Genomic DNA, 17581 nt, shown 5'->3' with positions numbered 1-17581 from the left:
AGGCCACCAAGAAGGACAACAGTTGCCTGTAATTTTCACGGCCTTCAATTTAGTTGGTTTGTGCCATATCTCCCACATTTTACTCCCATTTTATGAGAACAAGGAGAAGATTCAGAACATTTCAGTAATTCTCCCTGTGCTAGATCCCAGTGGTCCCCAACCCTTGGGCCGCGGACCCATACCGGTCTGTGAGCCACTTGGTACCGGTCCGCAGAGAAAGAATAACTAACTTACATTATTTCCATTTTATTTATATTTAAGTCTGAATGATGTTTTATTTTTAAAAAGTGACCAGATTCCCTCTGTTATATCCGCCTAAGACTCACTCTTGACGCTTGTCTCGGTCACGTGACACATTTATCCGTCCCACCCTAAAGGCTGGTCCGTGAAAATATTTTCTGACATTAAACCAGTCCATGGCTCAAAAAAGGCTGGGGACCACTGCTATATGGTATGTTAATAGCAAGACTGGAACTTAAATATAGATCTCTAAGTCCTGAGTCTGGTGTTCCAACCACCAATAAACCTTTATTCTGAACAGATATATAAACATGCATATATGAAATATGTATAAATAAATATATATACATATTTATACAGCAAATAGTGGGTGTCTCCACAATGGAAAAAATTAACGTATTATTGTTCTCTGTTGATGATATACTCTGTGACTCAGTAACTGTAAGTACCATACCTAGGTCCCTATTCTCTGTCAACCCCAATTTGTGGTCGCAAGAAACCAGGTCTCCTAGTTGTCAATTTGGTCCTCTGCATGCTCTCAGTGGCTTACACACAGGGTTCCCTGGAGCCTCAGGGCTTCCTCAGGGGGAGGCTTGGGGGCTGCGGAGAGCGGAGAGGAGGCAGCAACTCCAAAGCCCCTGCCCCAACTCCAGTGAGAGACCTTCCATTTGCATCCGTTTCATGTATTGGGCTTCCGCAAAAGCTTATTTTAAAATATTAAGCTCCATATATGAGAGAAGTCCGACCAGCCCTAAATTAGACTGTTCTGCCTCTATCTGGGGCTGAATAGAATTCGTATAACAGGGTTGCCCTCAATTCTCCTTTGGGTGATCAAACTTTTCTAGGAGTCAGATAAGAAGCTTATTTCTTCGGGTGGGAGGGAAACAAAGACAGGCCGGTGGATACCTGATCTAAGATTCCATAATGAGGGCACAGGGCCATAGTGTTCATTCATTTCAATCACTGATTCATTCAGGTCGTCCTGGAACATTTGTGGAGAACCTATTATTTGCCGGGCCTTGTGGTTTAGTGTAATTAACTGTGGAGAATGAATATTTAAAAGCAAATCATAATTTAAATGCATTAGAGGAAAAAATGATGCCACTTTGTGTGTGATGGTGAATCCTCTTTAGAATGTGGTCTCTTGGTAACCTGCTTGTTAGTGGAGCTATCCTGGACTTCAAAGAGTTTTGTCCCTTTTTAGTCTTCAAGTGAGGTTCACTTAAACTCAAAACAAGTGATGGTAAAAGAAAAACTTTCAAAACTGGCAACATAAAAGGACCCTTGAATCCAGTATCTATCTCAGCCCTTGGGCTTCAGCATTGTCCAGGACAGATGGTCTAAGCTAAAAACCAGAAGCCTTTGCCTTCTCCCTTCCTCCCTCGCAATGACTTATGGGAGTGAAAAAGGGAGGGAGAGAGTGGCAGGAAGGTAGAACCTATGCTGAGAATCCCCTCTCCGCTGCAGTCAGCGCCAGTCACTTCCTATAAGAGGGTTTATTTAAATTTTGCAATCCCTGAGCAGTGGAGGTTTTGTTTTCCCAGTTCACAACGAGGGCCCTGTGGCTAAAAAGATGATGAAGGAACCCGCCCGGGGCCAGCAAGCTAATAGAGGGCAGAGCTGTGATCTAGATCAAAGTCCGTGTGCCTCCCAGACTGTGCAATTGCAATATTATTGGGCAAGACAGTGAGGGGTCAGGCTTTTATAAGAATCCGTGGCCGTTAGAGACTGTGGTGGGCTCCCAGGCTTGGGGAAGCTATATCCAGACAGTGCTAGGCAGGTTAAACCAAACATGTCTGCACACACTGGAACATTTCTAAATGAACACTTTCAGGTCCACTGCCTCAACTAGTCCTTGCCATAAAGTCACGAAGTCATGTTCTATAACCAACCTTTGGGAAAAAAAAAAATCTAGAGAAGTGAAGAACGTGGCCCAAGAACAACTACAAAGTGGTGTTGGTTCCATTTGAACCCAATTCTGCCTGGCTCTATTTTTCATGACTTTTTCCCAGCTTCCTAAGGGCAGAGGATAAAATGAGAATTGATGCAAAAAAGCTTAGCCCAGTGCTTAGCTAACAGCATGGTAGAAGATTCAGAGTCCGCTGGGTCAGAATCACCGGACGGACTTCAATGGGGCACAAACATGTCTGGAGGAAAAGATGAGCCTATTTCTCAATTGAGGACTTCCTTCTGAAACACCAGCCCTTCCCCACCCTGGGCATATCCCTGTAAACAACTATTACTGAGAGAACAATCGTCCATCCTTGAAAAGATCTTGGTGAGAGTCCAGATCTCACCAGCGCCTGAAGGCATTGTTATTCTGGCTCCTCAAAAGGAATTTTAAAACAACAGATTGGTACAAGGACCCTTGCTCTTCAGAGTTGATAATTCTGTATCTCTCTACACGGCTGGTGTCAGGTGCCCTGGAACTGGAGTGGTGTGCTATTCAAGTATTCCTTCATTCAATCATCCATTCAAGACATGCTACTGAACGCCTACTAAGTAACAGCCCCTGTTTTGTGAGCAAAACAGAGGTCCTAGCCCGATAGAGCTCATAATCTAGCACGAGAACATTTGTTTTCTTGTCTAGTACATCCCAATTTGGGAAGTACTTCCATAGCCACAGCTGCATTTGGCCTTCACATTAACACAAGATGGGGCAGGGTAGGTACCATTCTCTACCTTTACAGGTAAGAAAAATAAGCCTGGGAAAAACTGGTGATTTGCCAAATTGCCCATGCCCAGCTGGTGGCAAAGCTGAGAGTTATATCCAAGAATTCTTATTTTGCTTGATCTTCAAAGAATATGACCTCAGTGGAATCTTTGAAATGACAGAGCTACAATGAGTGGGAACTCAAAGTACAGTCGCAGCAGAAGTTGGCCAGCTCAACGTTGAATGAGATTGAATAACTAACTCTAAGGCTTATTTGAAAAGTAGGTTTAGGACCCTCTTCCAGATGACTTATTAACAGTATAAAAAAGCGAGTGGGTCTCAGCTCCAACCCTGTCCCTGTCTCCGTGTAATCATAGTCAGAGTTCTTTCTCCTGGACCCCTTACTCTGTGTGAATTTCATTGTGATACGTGTAATTGCAAAGGAGGCAAAAAACCTCCTTCTTAAATCTGAAGAATCCGGAATGTAACTTCATTGTGGGCAAGGTACCATCTCTTCCAGAGGGGCGCTTGAAAGAGCAACTGTTGGCTTTTTTTTTTTTCATTTTTAAAATTTTTTTTTAAATTAATTTTGACGGAGTGACATTGATAAATCAGGGTACATATGTTCAGAGAAAACATCTCTACGTTATTTTGACATTTGATTATGCTGCATTCCCATCACCCAAAGTCCAATTGTTGGCTTTTTTTTTTTTTTTTTTTACAAACCCCAGAGTGGGTGCTCCCTCTTGCACCCTGACTGAGTCTGGTCACGCACACAGACAGTGGAAGGAGAGAGATGCGCACGGAATGTAGAGAATCGCAAGCCGGCTGGCGGTGCCCGGGGAATGAACCAGGGGCTTCTCTACCGCCGACGCAGCTGCTGGTCTGTCCTAACAGCGGGATACACTCAGGTCTGCTGTTTGAAGAGTGTGCGGGGGATAAGGGCTCAGCCCGCCCAACCCTCGGTACAGGTGATATCTGGGGATGTGAGTGGCACGGCCCTCGAGTACAAGATGCCCAGGTGTGGGGTTAGAACATAGAAGACTGTGAGACCCTGGCCCACATACGTCTGCTTGGTGAAGAGCAGCTTCAGAAGAATAATAGGAGGTGTCTGTTTACTGCCAGGCATGTGGAAAGAAGCAAAGGCATTGAGAGTCAGGGTCCGGGGTGTATATGTGTGATAAAGGAGGGATGAAAGGGCACATTATAAGGGTGACTTCCTTTCCTGTCTAAGTGTAGCTGTAATCTCTGTGCAATGAGCTAGCCACCTGCTCCCTAGGTGGCTCCCCCGTTAGACTGAAAGGTCCATGCAGGGCAGGGGCCACATTTCTCCTCCCTGCTTCTGGATCTCCTCATCTCAGTACAGACGCACAGAGGGTGCCAAATAAAGGTAAGTAAATTAGTAAATGAACGCAGAGTCCGAGGCCTGGGGATCAGCGCGAGGGGGGGGGGGCGAGCCAGTCCGGTGGAGAGCCCAGACCTCAGCACGAGGAGCTGGGCTCCATCCTCCGTGCCTGCCCAGCTTTCCGGCCAGCCTCCCTTTCCCAGGGCGCCCTCACCTCGGCACACCGGCCTGTGGTCGCTCCAGGCCGCAAACATGTCGCTCACTTTCATACAGGTGATCCGCTTGGACCCTTGCAGGTCATAGCCCTCGTTGCAGGTGAACTGGACGCTGGATCCTAACCTGGGAGACAAGGTGTGTCTGTGAGCTCACCCCCTGGGCTGTCCCGGCCCGCCCCAAGCCCTTCCTCCTTCCGCAGAGCGCCACGCCAACCTCATTTCTCCTCTGGCCCTTGATCTCTACAGTTTTAGCATTTAAAATCTCCATTGGAAGAAACACCTGCTCTTCATCTTTATTTATTTATTTTTTTAAACCATGGAATGGTCTTAGGATTAAGTTAAAAGGTGACACTGTGAGCAGAACAGCAATCCTCTTAGTATCGATTAGGATGGCTAAGAGTAGGTGGATGATACACGCAACTTTAATAAACATGGAGAATTATGGTGGGAGATGGGGGGCCCTAGGGCCTCCCAGATCATCAGAGGCATGAGCTGCCTGCCGGCACATCATTACTGGTGACAGATGACAGCTTTCCTCTGTACCCTCGGTACAGGTTTGCTGGGTGACCCTGGCAGTCCACAGCTCTCCCCTTCCCTGTAAGGCATGGGCACTACTCCCAGAACTGGACCAGGAAACAATGTCAAAGGCCATAGCTCTTCTGCAGAAAGTGGCTGTTCCCGTAACCCCACCGTCCTCTGTGTCCTCCCTCCAGGAAGGCCAGCCCGCCCCTTCCTTTCCCCCAACAGTCCCCCCCACCCATCCTGCAATCAGAAAGTTCCCACACAGATCTTACCTGAAATCCGAGCCTAGTCTTTTACCCCTTTCAGGTATGCCAGGGTCTGGACACATATTATGCCCTTGGGACACACCAATCTGAGTTACTACAAGGCAAAAAAACAGCACATACAGAGATGGGTAACCACAGGAAGGCGGCGGCCGGGCAGTGTCTCAGCGGGGGCGGCGGACCCAGAGACAGAATGAGGCCCTGCTCCGCTGGGGCTGTGTGGGGCAGCTGGGGTCCACCGGGCTCGGGTGTCCTGAGTGTGCAAGGCGGGGGAACTGCTTTTGACAAATTCCTTTGCAAGCAAAGTCCAAGTGAAATTCATCAAGAGCATGTGGGCTCACAGGCAGCCACCCCAAACCAACAGCCACCCCGTTCCCTCGTCCCACACCAGCGGCCAGAGGTGGGCAGTCCACAGTCCCCAGTCACCTCCCCACCCTGAGCTTCAGATCCAGGGATGGCGACTCTAGATGAGATGAGTCCCCCCCCCCAACCTCAGCCCCAGATGGAGAAATGACTCAAAGAAAGTTAAATAAAAGGTGGATGCGTGATCAGAAACGGTAAAGAATGTAAGAGGAAGCTGCAGTCTGAAGTTCAAAGCAGGGACTTTAGCTCAAACACAGATAGTTCTGCTGAGAAACCTCTTCCCACCAGACACTTCTCAAGCCAGAGTGAGCAGTCCCTGGGGCACCCTGGTCCCCGCCACCCGGTGCCGCTGGCGGAGAGCTCCGGGCAGAGACGGCACCTGGCACCCACGGCTCTGACACTGGCCAACACCGGAGTCCTGTTTGCTAACACCGCGTGCACAGTTGTCTTGGCTAAAGGAGAAGCTTGACCGGGGGCGGCGGACACACACACAGTTTGTTGGCTCCTGTCCTCGGTGGGGAGGGGCGAAGTGGGGATGGGGACACCCTCTGGTCCCTGCCAGTTCATTGTTCTCAAGATGCTCAGGCTCATGAGGCTGGAAGCCCTTCATACCTCTGGATGCTTGGCTTTGTGGATGACTGGGAGCCAGGACCAGGCAGACAACCTGGCCAGAGGGGTTCCATTCAAGGCCTCACCAGTCCCATAATCCCAACAGCACCCTTGAGATCAGGGACGACAGCAAGTTTAGAAAACGCTGAGTTGGCCCATTTCTGCCCCACCCACTCAATGTCCCACAATCTGAGCAACATGCTCCATCACCCACTCATCCATTCCTATGTGAGTACACCAAAGGCGTTAATTGAGCACCTACTGTGTGCACAACCCTATTTTATACACCACGGGAGATGTCGATGTCAGATGTCAGATAAGACCCCCTGTCCTCAGGGAGCTCCTAGCTGAGTGAAGGCAGGAAACACAGAAACTAATGGAGAATTGATGAAAGATACAGCTACAGGGAGATCCCATCTCATATTACTGAGGGAAGCATGAAGGGCTGCCTGGAGGAGGTGGCATCAAACACAGACCTTCTGTGACAGTAGGACTTGGATACAAAATGACAGAGCACTGGCAGTTCAGGCAGGCAGGCAGACAGGCATGGGGAGTGAGGTGGAAACATGGAAACAGCATGGGGTTGCCCAGGGCAACCAGAATAGGAGGGAGAATGAGGGACATGAACGAGCAAAAGGTGAGTTTTCAGAGGTCAGACTTTTAAGGGGTTCGAGTCTGATCCTGAAAATAATGGAGGGCCACTGAAGAGTCCTGAGTGGGGGAAAGGGCATGGAAAGATCTGGATTGCTCATGAGGTGGCCAGTTACTTCAAGACAAGTTAGGGAGCTTGGTGACTGTCCAGGCAGAGTTTTGCGATGTCCTGGTAGTGAGGACAGATGTGAAGTAACGAAACTGGACGTGGCAAAGAATCGCCCGGGCTCACACAACTCCAGGGTGTGGGGGGAGGGAGCAGGGACCTGTGAGTAGTTGCATTTTAGACTCACTGAGTCTGAAGCCTGGTGTAGACTCTGTTCACATCTCCAGGCACCCCAGGGTGTGGCTGTCTGAGGGACCTGGGGATTTGGACAGACCGCACTCTCAAGCCGGACTCCTGGTATCCTCCCGGTTGTGTGGCGATGAGCTCAAGGCCCCCTGGGTAGCCACCCTTTGTCTAACATTCCACATTGTCAGGTTCCATCTCACCACTCCAGCTGGACTCTGACCCTTACTCCCCTCCCCTTCCTTGCCAAGCCTCTATTTCCAAAGCTTTCACATCCTAAACTTAGCAAAGTCCTACTCCCGGACCAGTCCAGGACCCTCCAGGCTGGGAGGATACGATGGGAGTGCCATCTCCAAACACAGAGCAAGCTCCTGCCTCCTAGAGCCTCTGTGTTCTGTAAGCAATGGGAGGGAAGGAGGTAACTAGGGCCCCTGGAATCCCCGGGGTGGGGGGGAAGGAGAGAGGAGGCTCTGTTCTAAGAGATGAGGCGGTCAGCCCTGAGCTGTAGAGTCCTGAGTGTGGTTCGTCTGTTGGTAAGCCAACCTCCTGTGGTCCATCCCTACTGAGGACGTCTGAGCTAAGCCATCACCTTCTCTAGGACCTGCCTACTCAACTCTGCCCACTGACCACACCCATCCCAAAGTCCCTGTCAACTGCCACGCGGGAACCACACAGCCACCTGGGAGCTCATCATCAACAAAGGACAGCAATGTCCTATCCTCTTTCCCTGCCCCCTTACTCAGTACCAACACCACCCAGTAAACAGAAAGAGCGAGCGGAAGGCTGACAGATGAAGATGCTTCTGGACCAGAGAGGAGAGACCACACGTCATAGCCCACCCACCAAACCACAGACCCCAACATACAGAGCAAACTGGCTGCCTCCCCTTTAATCAGCCAGCCTGAAGTAAGGCCCAGACTCCATGGAGGAAGTGACAAGCCCAGCGGGGAGCTGCTCACACCCCACTGGTGGGGCCCTGCCTTCCCAGGAGAACTGTGCAGGAGGCAGCAGCCCCACGTGGACTTTAAGGCTCCCCAGGCAACCAGCAAACTTAAGTCGCGGGGAGCAAGCAGTGTATTGCCTGAGTTACGGAGGCAAGAGGACTGTTTCCTCTCCTTTAATTCCAGCCTCCCCTGCCTAATAAAAACCAGCCTCTGTGTATGCAGCATTAATCCGCTGTTGGCTACAGAAGGAACAGAGAGAAGGGAAAGGGAACCATACCCCCACCCCTCAGGATCCCTATGGCGAGGAGGAAGCTGAAATACACTCAGAAAGGCAATGCTTTCTACCCAGAATGAAGGGGGGCGTGGACACGTGGGTGGTCAGAACCGGCGGTCGGGGGTCCATGGTACCCACGGACTGTCTGATGAAGGCAGTGAGTAGGGTCAAGGGTATTAAGTGCGGATACTCCTCCTCTGACCCATAGGGAATGTGGGCAGACGCCTGCAGACACTGGTTCCCTGCCTCTGAGGCAGCTTGAGTCACGTGACCATCCCTCTCCTAGGAAATCTCAGAGCAAAGACCAGTACCTTGTTATAGAGATATATATATTTTTTTTTCAAAGAATTTTTGTATTATTTCATTAGAATAAGGTTCATTCATCTTTCTACGGGAGTTCTGGGCCACCTCTGAGTCGCTAATGAAAACCACGGGCCCTCTCTCCCAGGAGATGCACCTGCAGCACCACATGTAATTTCCAGCCAGTTCATGGACCTCCTGAAATCTTAGGTCAAGAAAGACCGTCTTAGATTCAACAGCATCCTTGGAAGGAAGAGAGTGTAGGTCCTCTATCCCCAGTTTACAGATGTGGAAACTGAGACATTCATACCAGGGGCAACATGGTTACCTGAAGACACACTGGGATTAAAACTTGCTGTCCCCCAAATCTGGGCCATTCCCTTCACGTTTGCCTCTGGCTCTAGGGCAGACTCTGACATGAAATCATGCCTCCCTCAGTGCCTCGGGTCCCCGTGGCTATTGAAACAGCGAGCCTGTGAGGGCCAGGGCCACGGCTCTGGCCTTCTCTGCAGACTCCTGTAACCCTCCGCTCCCCTTGCTCCCTGAATCTTCCTCCGGTCCCTAGTCATGCTCAGAAATGGCCTCCTGGTTTCCCTCTGCACCCAGCCCCCTAGGGTGCAATGGCCCCCATAGATGGGCAGTGGTGCTCCCTTCTTGGAGGACTTGAAAGCTCAGAGGAAATCCCACACCGGGGCTCAGTCCCACTGGGTCTCAGGACCAAACTGCCTTGCGCGCCCAGCCCCGCCCCTGCCATACCCAGCGCGGAGCCCCGGGAGCGGCTCTCAGTCGGGAAATGTTTCTAGCACCTCAAGAGAAGTGAGCTCCTGGAGGTGAGCAGAAAGGGGAGGGTCCGGAGAGGCTCGGGACAGAGAAAGAGGAGAAAACACAGGAGGTGAGGAGGGAGGAAGGAGGGAACATGGAGGGAGAGGCGGAGGGATTTGAGATGCAGAGGGCAAACGGAGGAAGGGGAGGAGACAGTAAACCCGAAGGCCAGTCATGCAGAGACCCAGGAAGGCTCCTGCACTCACCTCCAGAATGAAAGCAGAGAGGTTCTTGGGAATATCTCTGCTTTCAAGACTAACCTTCTGGGGTGACCCAGACCTTCCCGAACCCCTCCCTGTGCTCTTGCCCCAAAGCCCCACAGCACAGGATCCAAGCAGGTGATTCTGGGGTGACCTCCCAGCCCACTCCCCAGCGTCGATGGTCCCCTTTAAATCTTTTAGACACCAATAGCAGCAACATATTCCACAGACATAATCATCCCTGTGCCCAAGCACAGAGCCCAGCACTGCCCACTGGCTCGAGAGGCAGGACCCCGTCCTCCTAGTCCACTCTTTGCCCAGCCAGGTCCAGGGACCCTGGTGATGGTCACTCAGCATTTCCCTCTCTCTTTTTCCCAGTCTTGCCTTGGGAGCTGAAACGGGGGCCCTGCATCCTTCAAAACCCAGCTAGAGGCTACCAACTCATAGAGGAGAAGCCAGGGAAAGGACTGTCTGAGCGGGTGGAAGTGATTCAAAAGGAAAAATAAAGAGAGAAATGGAGCAGTAATGACTCCCTGGACTGCAGTTAGAATGGGAAGTGAGGGAGGAAGAGGAGAAAGGAGGGCGATGGAGGAGGGGAGGCCAAGGACAGGCCCTCGGGCTGCTCACTGGCCACTAGGTCAGTGTGCCCATGCGCAGAGCCCAGGATGGAGGGAGGCAGCATCAAAGGAAAATCATTCTAGCATCATCTGGCTCCCCTGCAGTCACAGTGCCGGCGGGTCTGACCTCAAGCGAGAGCCCGGCAGGCGGGCCAGCGGGCGGACACTTACACACAGATGTCTTCTGGCTGTTGTCTTTGCTAGGCATCAGCTTCACACCTCGAGACTTCAACTCGATTTGCTTCTTGACTGGAGAGGAGGTAAGAGGAAAAACAGGTTAAGTTATTGTCTCTGACTAGGGATGACGGGGTTACTCTAGATTGATTCCTCTCTTGACTTGGGACATTCTGCCTGGGCGAGGATACAGCAAGGGTAGCAGTCAAGTGCAGCAGGTTCTCAGACGTGAAGAAAGAGCTGCTATCGAGGCCGATCCTCCAGGGCAGGCCAGTGAGATCACTTCCTGTCCACATGCCAAGCCCAGCCTCCCCCCTACCCCCTGCAGATTCAGCCCTAACCAGGTGTGTTAGATTGAACCATGGCCTCAAGTTGTCACCTTCTCTGAATCCATACTCTTTGCAAGGTGACTTCATACTCCTTCCCATTATAGAGGTGGAGTATGTTTCCTCATGCTTTGACTTTGGGCATTGGAAGTTTGGAGGCCTGGACCTGTCCACAGGCTTGAAAAGTACCTGTCAGATTAGGCTTGCCTCCCATCCCTCGCCCACTCCCCTGTATCTCTGCTATCATTGGGAAAAGACATGGCTGGTCCCCGCGGGATGAGGGACCTGTGGAGCCAATCAGCGCAGCCTACACCATCTGACCTATTGTGAGCAGAAGAAACTGAGACCTGGAGGCCTTTGGGCGATGGTGCCAGGCTCAGGTGGTGGCCTGATGGCTTCGACTGGGTTTTGATCCCATCACCGAGCCCAGTCCATGGCTCTTCAGGACTTTGCCAAATAACACAGCAAGGGCACTCATGTTGTCCATGAGCAATTCCAAAGGCCATTCCTCTGAATCCATCCACCTTCTTGTGTCTGACAGCCCCAGTTCCACAGGGCACTCTGCCGGCCTCCAAGTGCTTCATCCTGTCTCTGGTTATGTGGTTCAGGGCATCTATCCAATCCCAGACTCCTACGGCATCTCACAACTGGTCCCTGCGGATGACTCAGCCCTACTCAGCAACCAACATCTGTGACCCGGCACTTCCTATGTACCAGGCCCTGGGCTAAGTGCCTTACAAGTGTCTTTATGTACATCAGCACCCTTGACTCCTTTCTCTCCTCACACCCACGCATGCTGCATCCGCAAATCCTGCCAAGTATGTCCAAATGCAATTTCCACGTCTATCACCCTGGTTCAACTCGCCACTACCCGCCCCGCCTTACTGTCATGGCCTCCTTTCTTCCTTCCTTGCCTCTGTAATAATCTGTTCTCAACAGAAGAGCAAAAGAGATTCCTTTAAAACCTAAGTCAGGCCTGACCTGTGGTGGCGCAGTGGATAAAGCGTCAACCTGGAAACACTGAGGTTGCCGGTTCGAAACCCTGGTCAAGGCACATATGGGAGTTGATGCTTTCTGCTCCTCCCCCCTTCTCTCTCTCTCTCTCTCTCCTCTCTATAATGAATAAATAAAATCTAAAAAAAAAAAAAAAAAAAAAAAAAAAGAATAGCTTAACTGTCCTGAAAATCCCCTCAAAAAAAAACCAAAAAAAAAAAACCTAAGTCAGACCATATCACACCTCTGCTCAAAACTCTTCAGTGGCCACCCGTGTCTCCTAGAGTAAAAGCTGAAGTCTTGAAACCGGCCAGCACCCGGCGAGCTGCCCTGGCCGTGACCCCCATCGCTCTTCCCGGCCACACAGGCCTCCCTGTTGTTCCTACAATATGCCAGGCACACTCCTGTGTCAGCTAGCCAGCCAGCTCCCCGGAATGCTCTCCCCCCAGAAATCTTCACGACTTGCTCCTTTTTCCCCCCTTGAAGTATCTGTGCAAACTCAACTTCCTCACGGAGGCCATCTCTGACCACTCCGTTTAAAACTATGCCTCCACCGCCAGCTCTCCCTGCCTCTCTAACATGCCCTATCACTCACTCGGTGACTCCTGTCACCCAGCATTGCAGGGTGAGCTCCACGAAGGCAGGGATTTTTGTCTCTTTTGTTCACTGCTGTCTCCTCAATGCCTAGAATAGTGCCTGGTACACAGTGGGCCCTCAATAACCATTTCATTTGGTCCTTATACACTCAACAACCTTGACCAGTAGTTATGATACCTATTTAATAGGTAATAAAATCAGGGTCCAAAGTGGTCACAGTGGCATCAGATGTGCTCCTGGCTGAACCTTAGTGTCCCTTCTTGTGACCTGCCCCAAAAGCAGTCCCAAGGGCACCATCAACCTTCTGGGGCACCATCAACCTTCTGCAGCACCCTAGCTCTCCTAGCTCAGGCCCCGGAAACTCAAGTACTTGCTCTGCCTTTGCGGTAATAGGCCAATCTTGAAATTAAAGCCCCCAGTGACCAGGTGCACCAGGGAGCCATCTCCCAGGCCCCCTGCCTCCCACCCAGCTCTACCTACATCAAAAGCTCTCCAAGGATCTGTCCCCCACCAAGCAGCTGCTGAAGCTGAATACCTGATAGAATTCAGTTACCACCACAGAGTCACTGCTTCCCAATGTGCATTCAAACCCTTTTTAGAAATGTGCATTATTTTTCATGCGTATCCAGCAGGAAAATTTCTAGTGAACACCAACACGGACCCATTATTACACAGAGGGTGTCAGTAGGGGAACATGCATTATTCAAGCCTAGCTGATCTAGTGCGGCAGGGAAGAAATTCCTCTGATTGGACATCCCAAGAGAACAAGAGTGGTCCCAGCACTGTGAGAACAGGTGGGGCTCTTCTCCCTGCTGCCCCAGCACTGGGCAGGGTGGGGAGGGGGACTCTATCAGCCAGTGCGGCCCATTTGAGGTCAGGCCTGTGGAGACAGCTCAGGGTGCCTAGCCAAGAGGGAGGAGGTCTTCCCCATCCCTTGGTTTCAAGTTGTAGTGTCCTCTGGGGAAGAGTGATGGGAAAGGGGGCCAGCACACCTTGGATGCCACCCGCAGGTGCAAATGCTTCCTGGGATTTCCCTGTAGCTGCTAGAGGGGTACCGTGAGGTGCAGGTGGCCATGAAGGGGTGGCTAAGAGGGAGCCCTGTGTTCTCTCTTCTCGAGGTTGCATTAAGGAAGGGGCTCCCACTCTCCTTCCCTCTTGGGATCTCAGAAAGAGTCCCTCCAATGTCTGTGTCCATCCTGTCTACTCAGACCCCCAAAGAAGCACTGGCTAAGCTGATGGATCAGTGCTAATATCCCTTGCGCCACTTTTAGTAGTAGATGACATCATCGTGTCTCCCAAACAGGAAGTAACTTCTGTTCTTCCTCCTTTCCTCCCTGCCAGTAAACACAGGATGGAATTTGTTAAGGGGGGGTCAGAGGAAATGAACAAGAAGGAACCTGAAAAGCTACAGGGGCTCCTTCATGACACGTAAACTTTGTGACCATTTCCTCCCGTGAACTGGGTTTGAGAGGCCGTGTTACCATGTTGTCCATCAGCATCACATGTTAGCCTGGGGAGAGCAGGGCCACCGCTCTGCGGGCAGGGGTTCCTCATTCCAACTACACGTCTCTAAGAGGTGCGTGTCCAGCCCTAGCTGGCCTAGGCTGGGTAGAGGTGGAGCCGACAGTGGGCCACTCCGCTGCCAGAGCTGAGGAGTGGAGCAGGGAGGTGTCCTGGGCTGGGAGGTAAGCTCTCAGCACCCAGGACATCAGCATCAAGAAACCGCCTTCACGTGCTGGGGCCTCAGTTTCTGAGCAGCTCCAGGGAGGTGGTCACATCTTGAATTATAGATAGTTAATTTGTCTTTTTTTAGAGTATTTTCCAATCTGTGGTTCATGGACAGGTCCACCAGAAATATTGTGCCGGTCCGCAAAAGATTTAACCTTCCTAATGTTGTATGAAGAGTATAGACCCAATGGTCTTAGTTAAATTTGCTTATGTTCAGGGTGATTTCTACCTTAGTGGTCCCCAAAATAATTTTCCTATTTTCACCAGTCCCCAAGAGTAACAAGGTTGAAAACTCCTGGAAAAACAATCGGACCACGTGGGTGGTGAACGATCATGGGATAGGGAGCACCATAGGAAATCAGCCACAAGATCAGCTCACTGCAGAACTAGCTCAACAGACCAGGCAGACTGGGCGTGAAGGCTCAGAGAACAAGGGAGCATCTCCCTCCAGGTCTCCACACGGCACCACGGACAGACCCAATCGAAAGAGGAACAAAATGGCCAGGACCTAGAGAAAGAATTCCAGGATTTGCTCGTTCATGTTGTTGCACATTCATTCACTCATGGAGCTTAAGTGCCAATGACATTACATACATACTATATGTATGTATAGCCATGCATACATGCACACGCGTGTCCAAACAGGCATGGCCACGAGAACGCATTGGTGCGCTTGCGTACATATGCCTATCGATAGATACTCAAATACAAAACAGAACTCACACTTACACATGCTCTTGTGCTGTATGTGAACCAAGTCAGGACTCCCAAGAGAAGAGTGCTGGCTTTAACTGGTTGATGGAAATCTTACTAGGTACATTCATCTCCTCCGAATGATAATGACTACAGGAGACTGCCAGGCTGCTCCATTCATCCTTTATATTCCAGTTTAATTACAAGACATTTCCCCGCTGTTGTAAAAGGTTAGCGGGACACACGGTACATATTTAGCTAGAAGCATCCGCCCATACAAAGGCCTCTCTAGCCTGCAGCATCAGTTACCAGGCTGAGCTCACAGGGGACAAGAACCTGTTAGTAGAGGAGAGGGGAGAAAGATCTGACCTGTCTTCAAGGCTCCGGAAAGCATGAGTGTAGAGCCAGCTGCTTCTGCTCACCCCCATGGATTCAGACTTCCCCCCCATGAGGGTGAGCCCCTTCACTCACCTTGATGGCCCCCTTGGCCCACCATTGGGCTGTCCTGCAGGCCGCAGCAGCCCACCATCTGCCCCCCACACCTACTCCTTCACCAAATCCAGTTCATTCACCCTTAAAAATATTTTTCTGTGTGTACCTTCTTTCAATATTCTGAGCCACTCCTGCCCTAAATGCCTCCTTTTGGGCTTGGATTTTGTTCACCAACTCACTCTCTCTCTTGCCCATCTTTAAAAATGTTGCAAATCTTTTAAAAACTGAAATCTGATCTCCCTTTGGAAGATGGGTAGCATGTGCAGAGAGAGAGGGCCTGCCTCGCCACCTGGCCACCAGCCCCGCAGAAATGCTTTCATTACTCACAGTCTTTTGCTAGACAAAGCCGGTGTCTGGCACTCTGGCTCCTCATCGCACTGTGAGTTATGCCAAAGATGCAAAATTCAGTGCAGATGCCTAAAACCTAATGCTTCCAGGTACAGACTTTCCAGCAGACACTGGAGCCCTTGCTGTGCAGAAGAGCAGGGGGAGGAACAGTGATTGTGGAACAGAGCCGGGAAGCCTCAAAGCGACAAAGGATGCGGCGTCCGTTGCCAGGTCAGTTGACTTAAAGGATAAACAGAAAACCGTCGCGCCAGGTTTTATCAGGATGTTGTCAACACATAAATAAGGAGGCTACAGTGGCAACACCACTGCTATGCCCTGGAACCTTCGATGGCCAGGGAACACTTCAAGATTAGCAAAGGTGTTAATCCAGGGGAAACAGGAACGGTGTGATGGTGCCTGTTGATGCTGTAACTAAGAACTTAGGAAGCGGCCTAATAAACCCTATGGTAACCCCTGAAGAGATTGCTCATTTTGCCACAGCTTCTGCAAATGGGGACAGAGAAATTAGCAACATCATTTGTGATGGAATCACAAAGGTTCGAAGAGTGTGTTCCCACAACACAGGACAGAAAAACACAGAATGATGAATTAGGAATTGAAGGCACAGAATACGACTATAATTCTATGCACTCCCCCCCACCCCCACTCACCAAGCTGAATAATCCTTATAACCTGTTCAGAAACGGGAATGAATTCTGGGATATTTATGATTTCCAGTGTCCAGTCCACTGTACCCACTCTTGAAACTACCAAGGCCCAGTGAAAGTCCCTGACTGTCACTGCTGAAGATGCTCTCAGTATACTCATTTTGAAAAGGATAAAGGTGGGGGCTTTCTGGTTACCGCAGCCCAAGCTCAAGGTTCTGGTGTCACAGAAAGAGCCACCAAAGCTGGTACTACTCATGGTGTATACAGGGTTTGGAACGGAGAGCTGGCTCTACATCTTTAAGGCGGTGCTATATGGAGCGCGCCTGCGCTTTTTGCCACCTGTTCTCTCTCCAGGGCTCTGTGAGCTCCCCCCACCCCCTCTCCCTCCCCTACCCAACCCCCAAGTTCCAAGGGCTCATCTCTTGCTGTAACTGTTTCCTGAGCCCATTTCTTCTATGGATCACTTCTTCTACCTCTGAGACTTTCTAAATAAACTTCCTTTTATATAATAATAATAATAATAATAAATCTTTAAGATGTTTTACTTCATGACTCAGAAAAAGTTAGAGGGGTTACAGTGACCCAAGATGATGCCACGTTCTTGCAAGGAAAAGGTGACAAGATCCAAGTTGAGAAACATGTTAAAAAGAAAAACCATCTAGCAGTTAGAACATTACAATTGACGGTGAGAAAAAAAAGATATAACAGCTAAATGAACATCTGGTGAAACTTCAGATAGAGCCATTGTGCTGGAGACTGCAGGGACAAATGACGTGGGAGAGAATGAAAAGAAGTCAAAGACAGCGCTGAATGCCACGAGAGCTGCTGCTGAAGAGGCCTCATCCGGCTGCTTCGCTTTTGTGCAGTCAGGCTTGAATTTGCTGCTCTAGCTAATGAAGAGCAAAACGTTGACATAGAAGTCCTTAAAAGATCACCCCATATTCTGGCAATGACCACTACTAAAAAGACAGGTGTTGAAGGATTATTGATAGCTAAGGAATTTATGCAGCCTGACCAGATGATGGTACAGTGGATAGAGTGTAGGTTTGGGATGCTGAGGTCACAAGTTCGAAAACCCAAGGTTGCTGGTTTGAGCAAGGACTGACCAGCTTGAGCATGGGGTTGCTGGCTTGAGTGTGGGATCATAGACATGACCCCGTGGTCGCTGACTTGAAGCCCAAGGTCACTGGCTTGATTGAGCAAGGGGTCACTGGCTTGGCTGGAGCCCCCCAGTCAAGACACATATGAGAAAACGAACAATGAACAACTAAGGTGC

At 50.4% G+C, this 17581-nt stretch overlaps 1 protein-coding gene across 2 annotated transcripts in view; it reads right to left on the bottom strand.

Annotated features, from left to right (window-relative positions):
• Positions 1-17581, bottom strand: part of CSMD2 (CUB and Sushi multiple domains 2) — a 606087-nt gene that overhangs the window by 287361 nt on the left and 301145 nt on the right. For both annotated transcript variants that reach the window (XM_066269721.1, XM_066269723.1), the window contains exons 7-9: positions 10479-10556; positions 5248-5335; positions 4453-4577 (exon numbers count right to left, since the gene is read on the bottom strand). In XM_066269721.1, coding sequence (XP_066125818.1) covers positions 4453-4577; positions 5248-5335; positions 10479-10556 — 291 coding nt within the window. The remainder of the gene's footprint in view (positions 1-4452; positions 4578-5247; positions 5336-10478; positions 10557-17581) is intronic.

This window comes from Saccopteryx bilineata, chromosome 3 (assembly GCF_036850765.1).
Source record: "Saccopteryx bilineata isolate mSacBil1 chromosome 3, mSacBil1_pri_phased_curated, whole genome shotgun sequence".
Lineage (NCBI taxonomy): Eukaryota > Metazoa > Chordata > Mammalia > Chiroptera > Emballonuridae > Saccopteryx > Saccopteryx bilineata.
The sequence above is the reverse complement of the archived record's forward strand: the minus strand, read 5'-3'. Positions and strand labels throughout refer to the sequence as shown.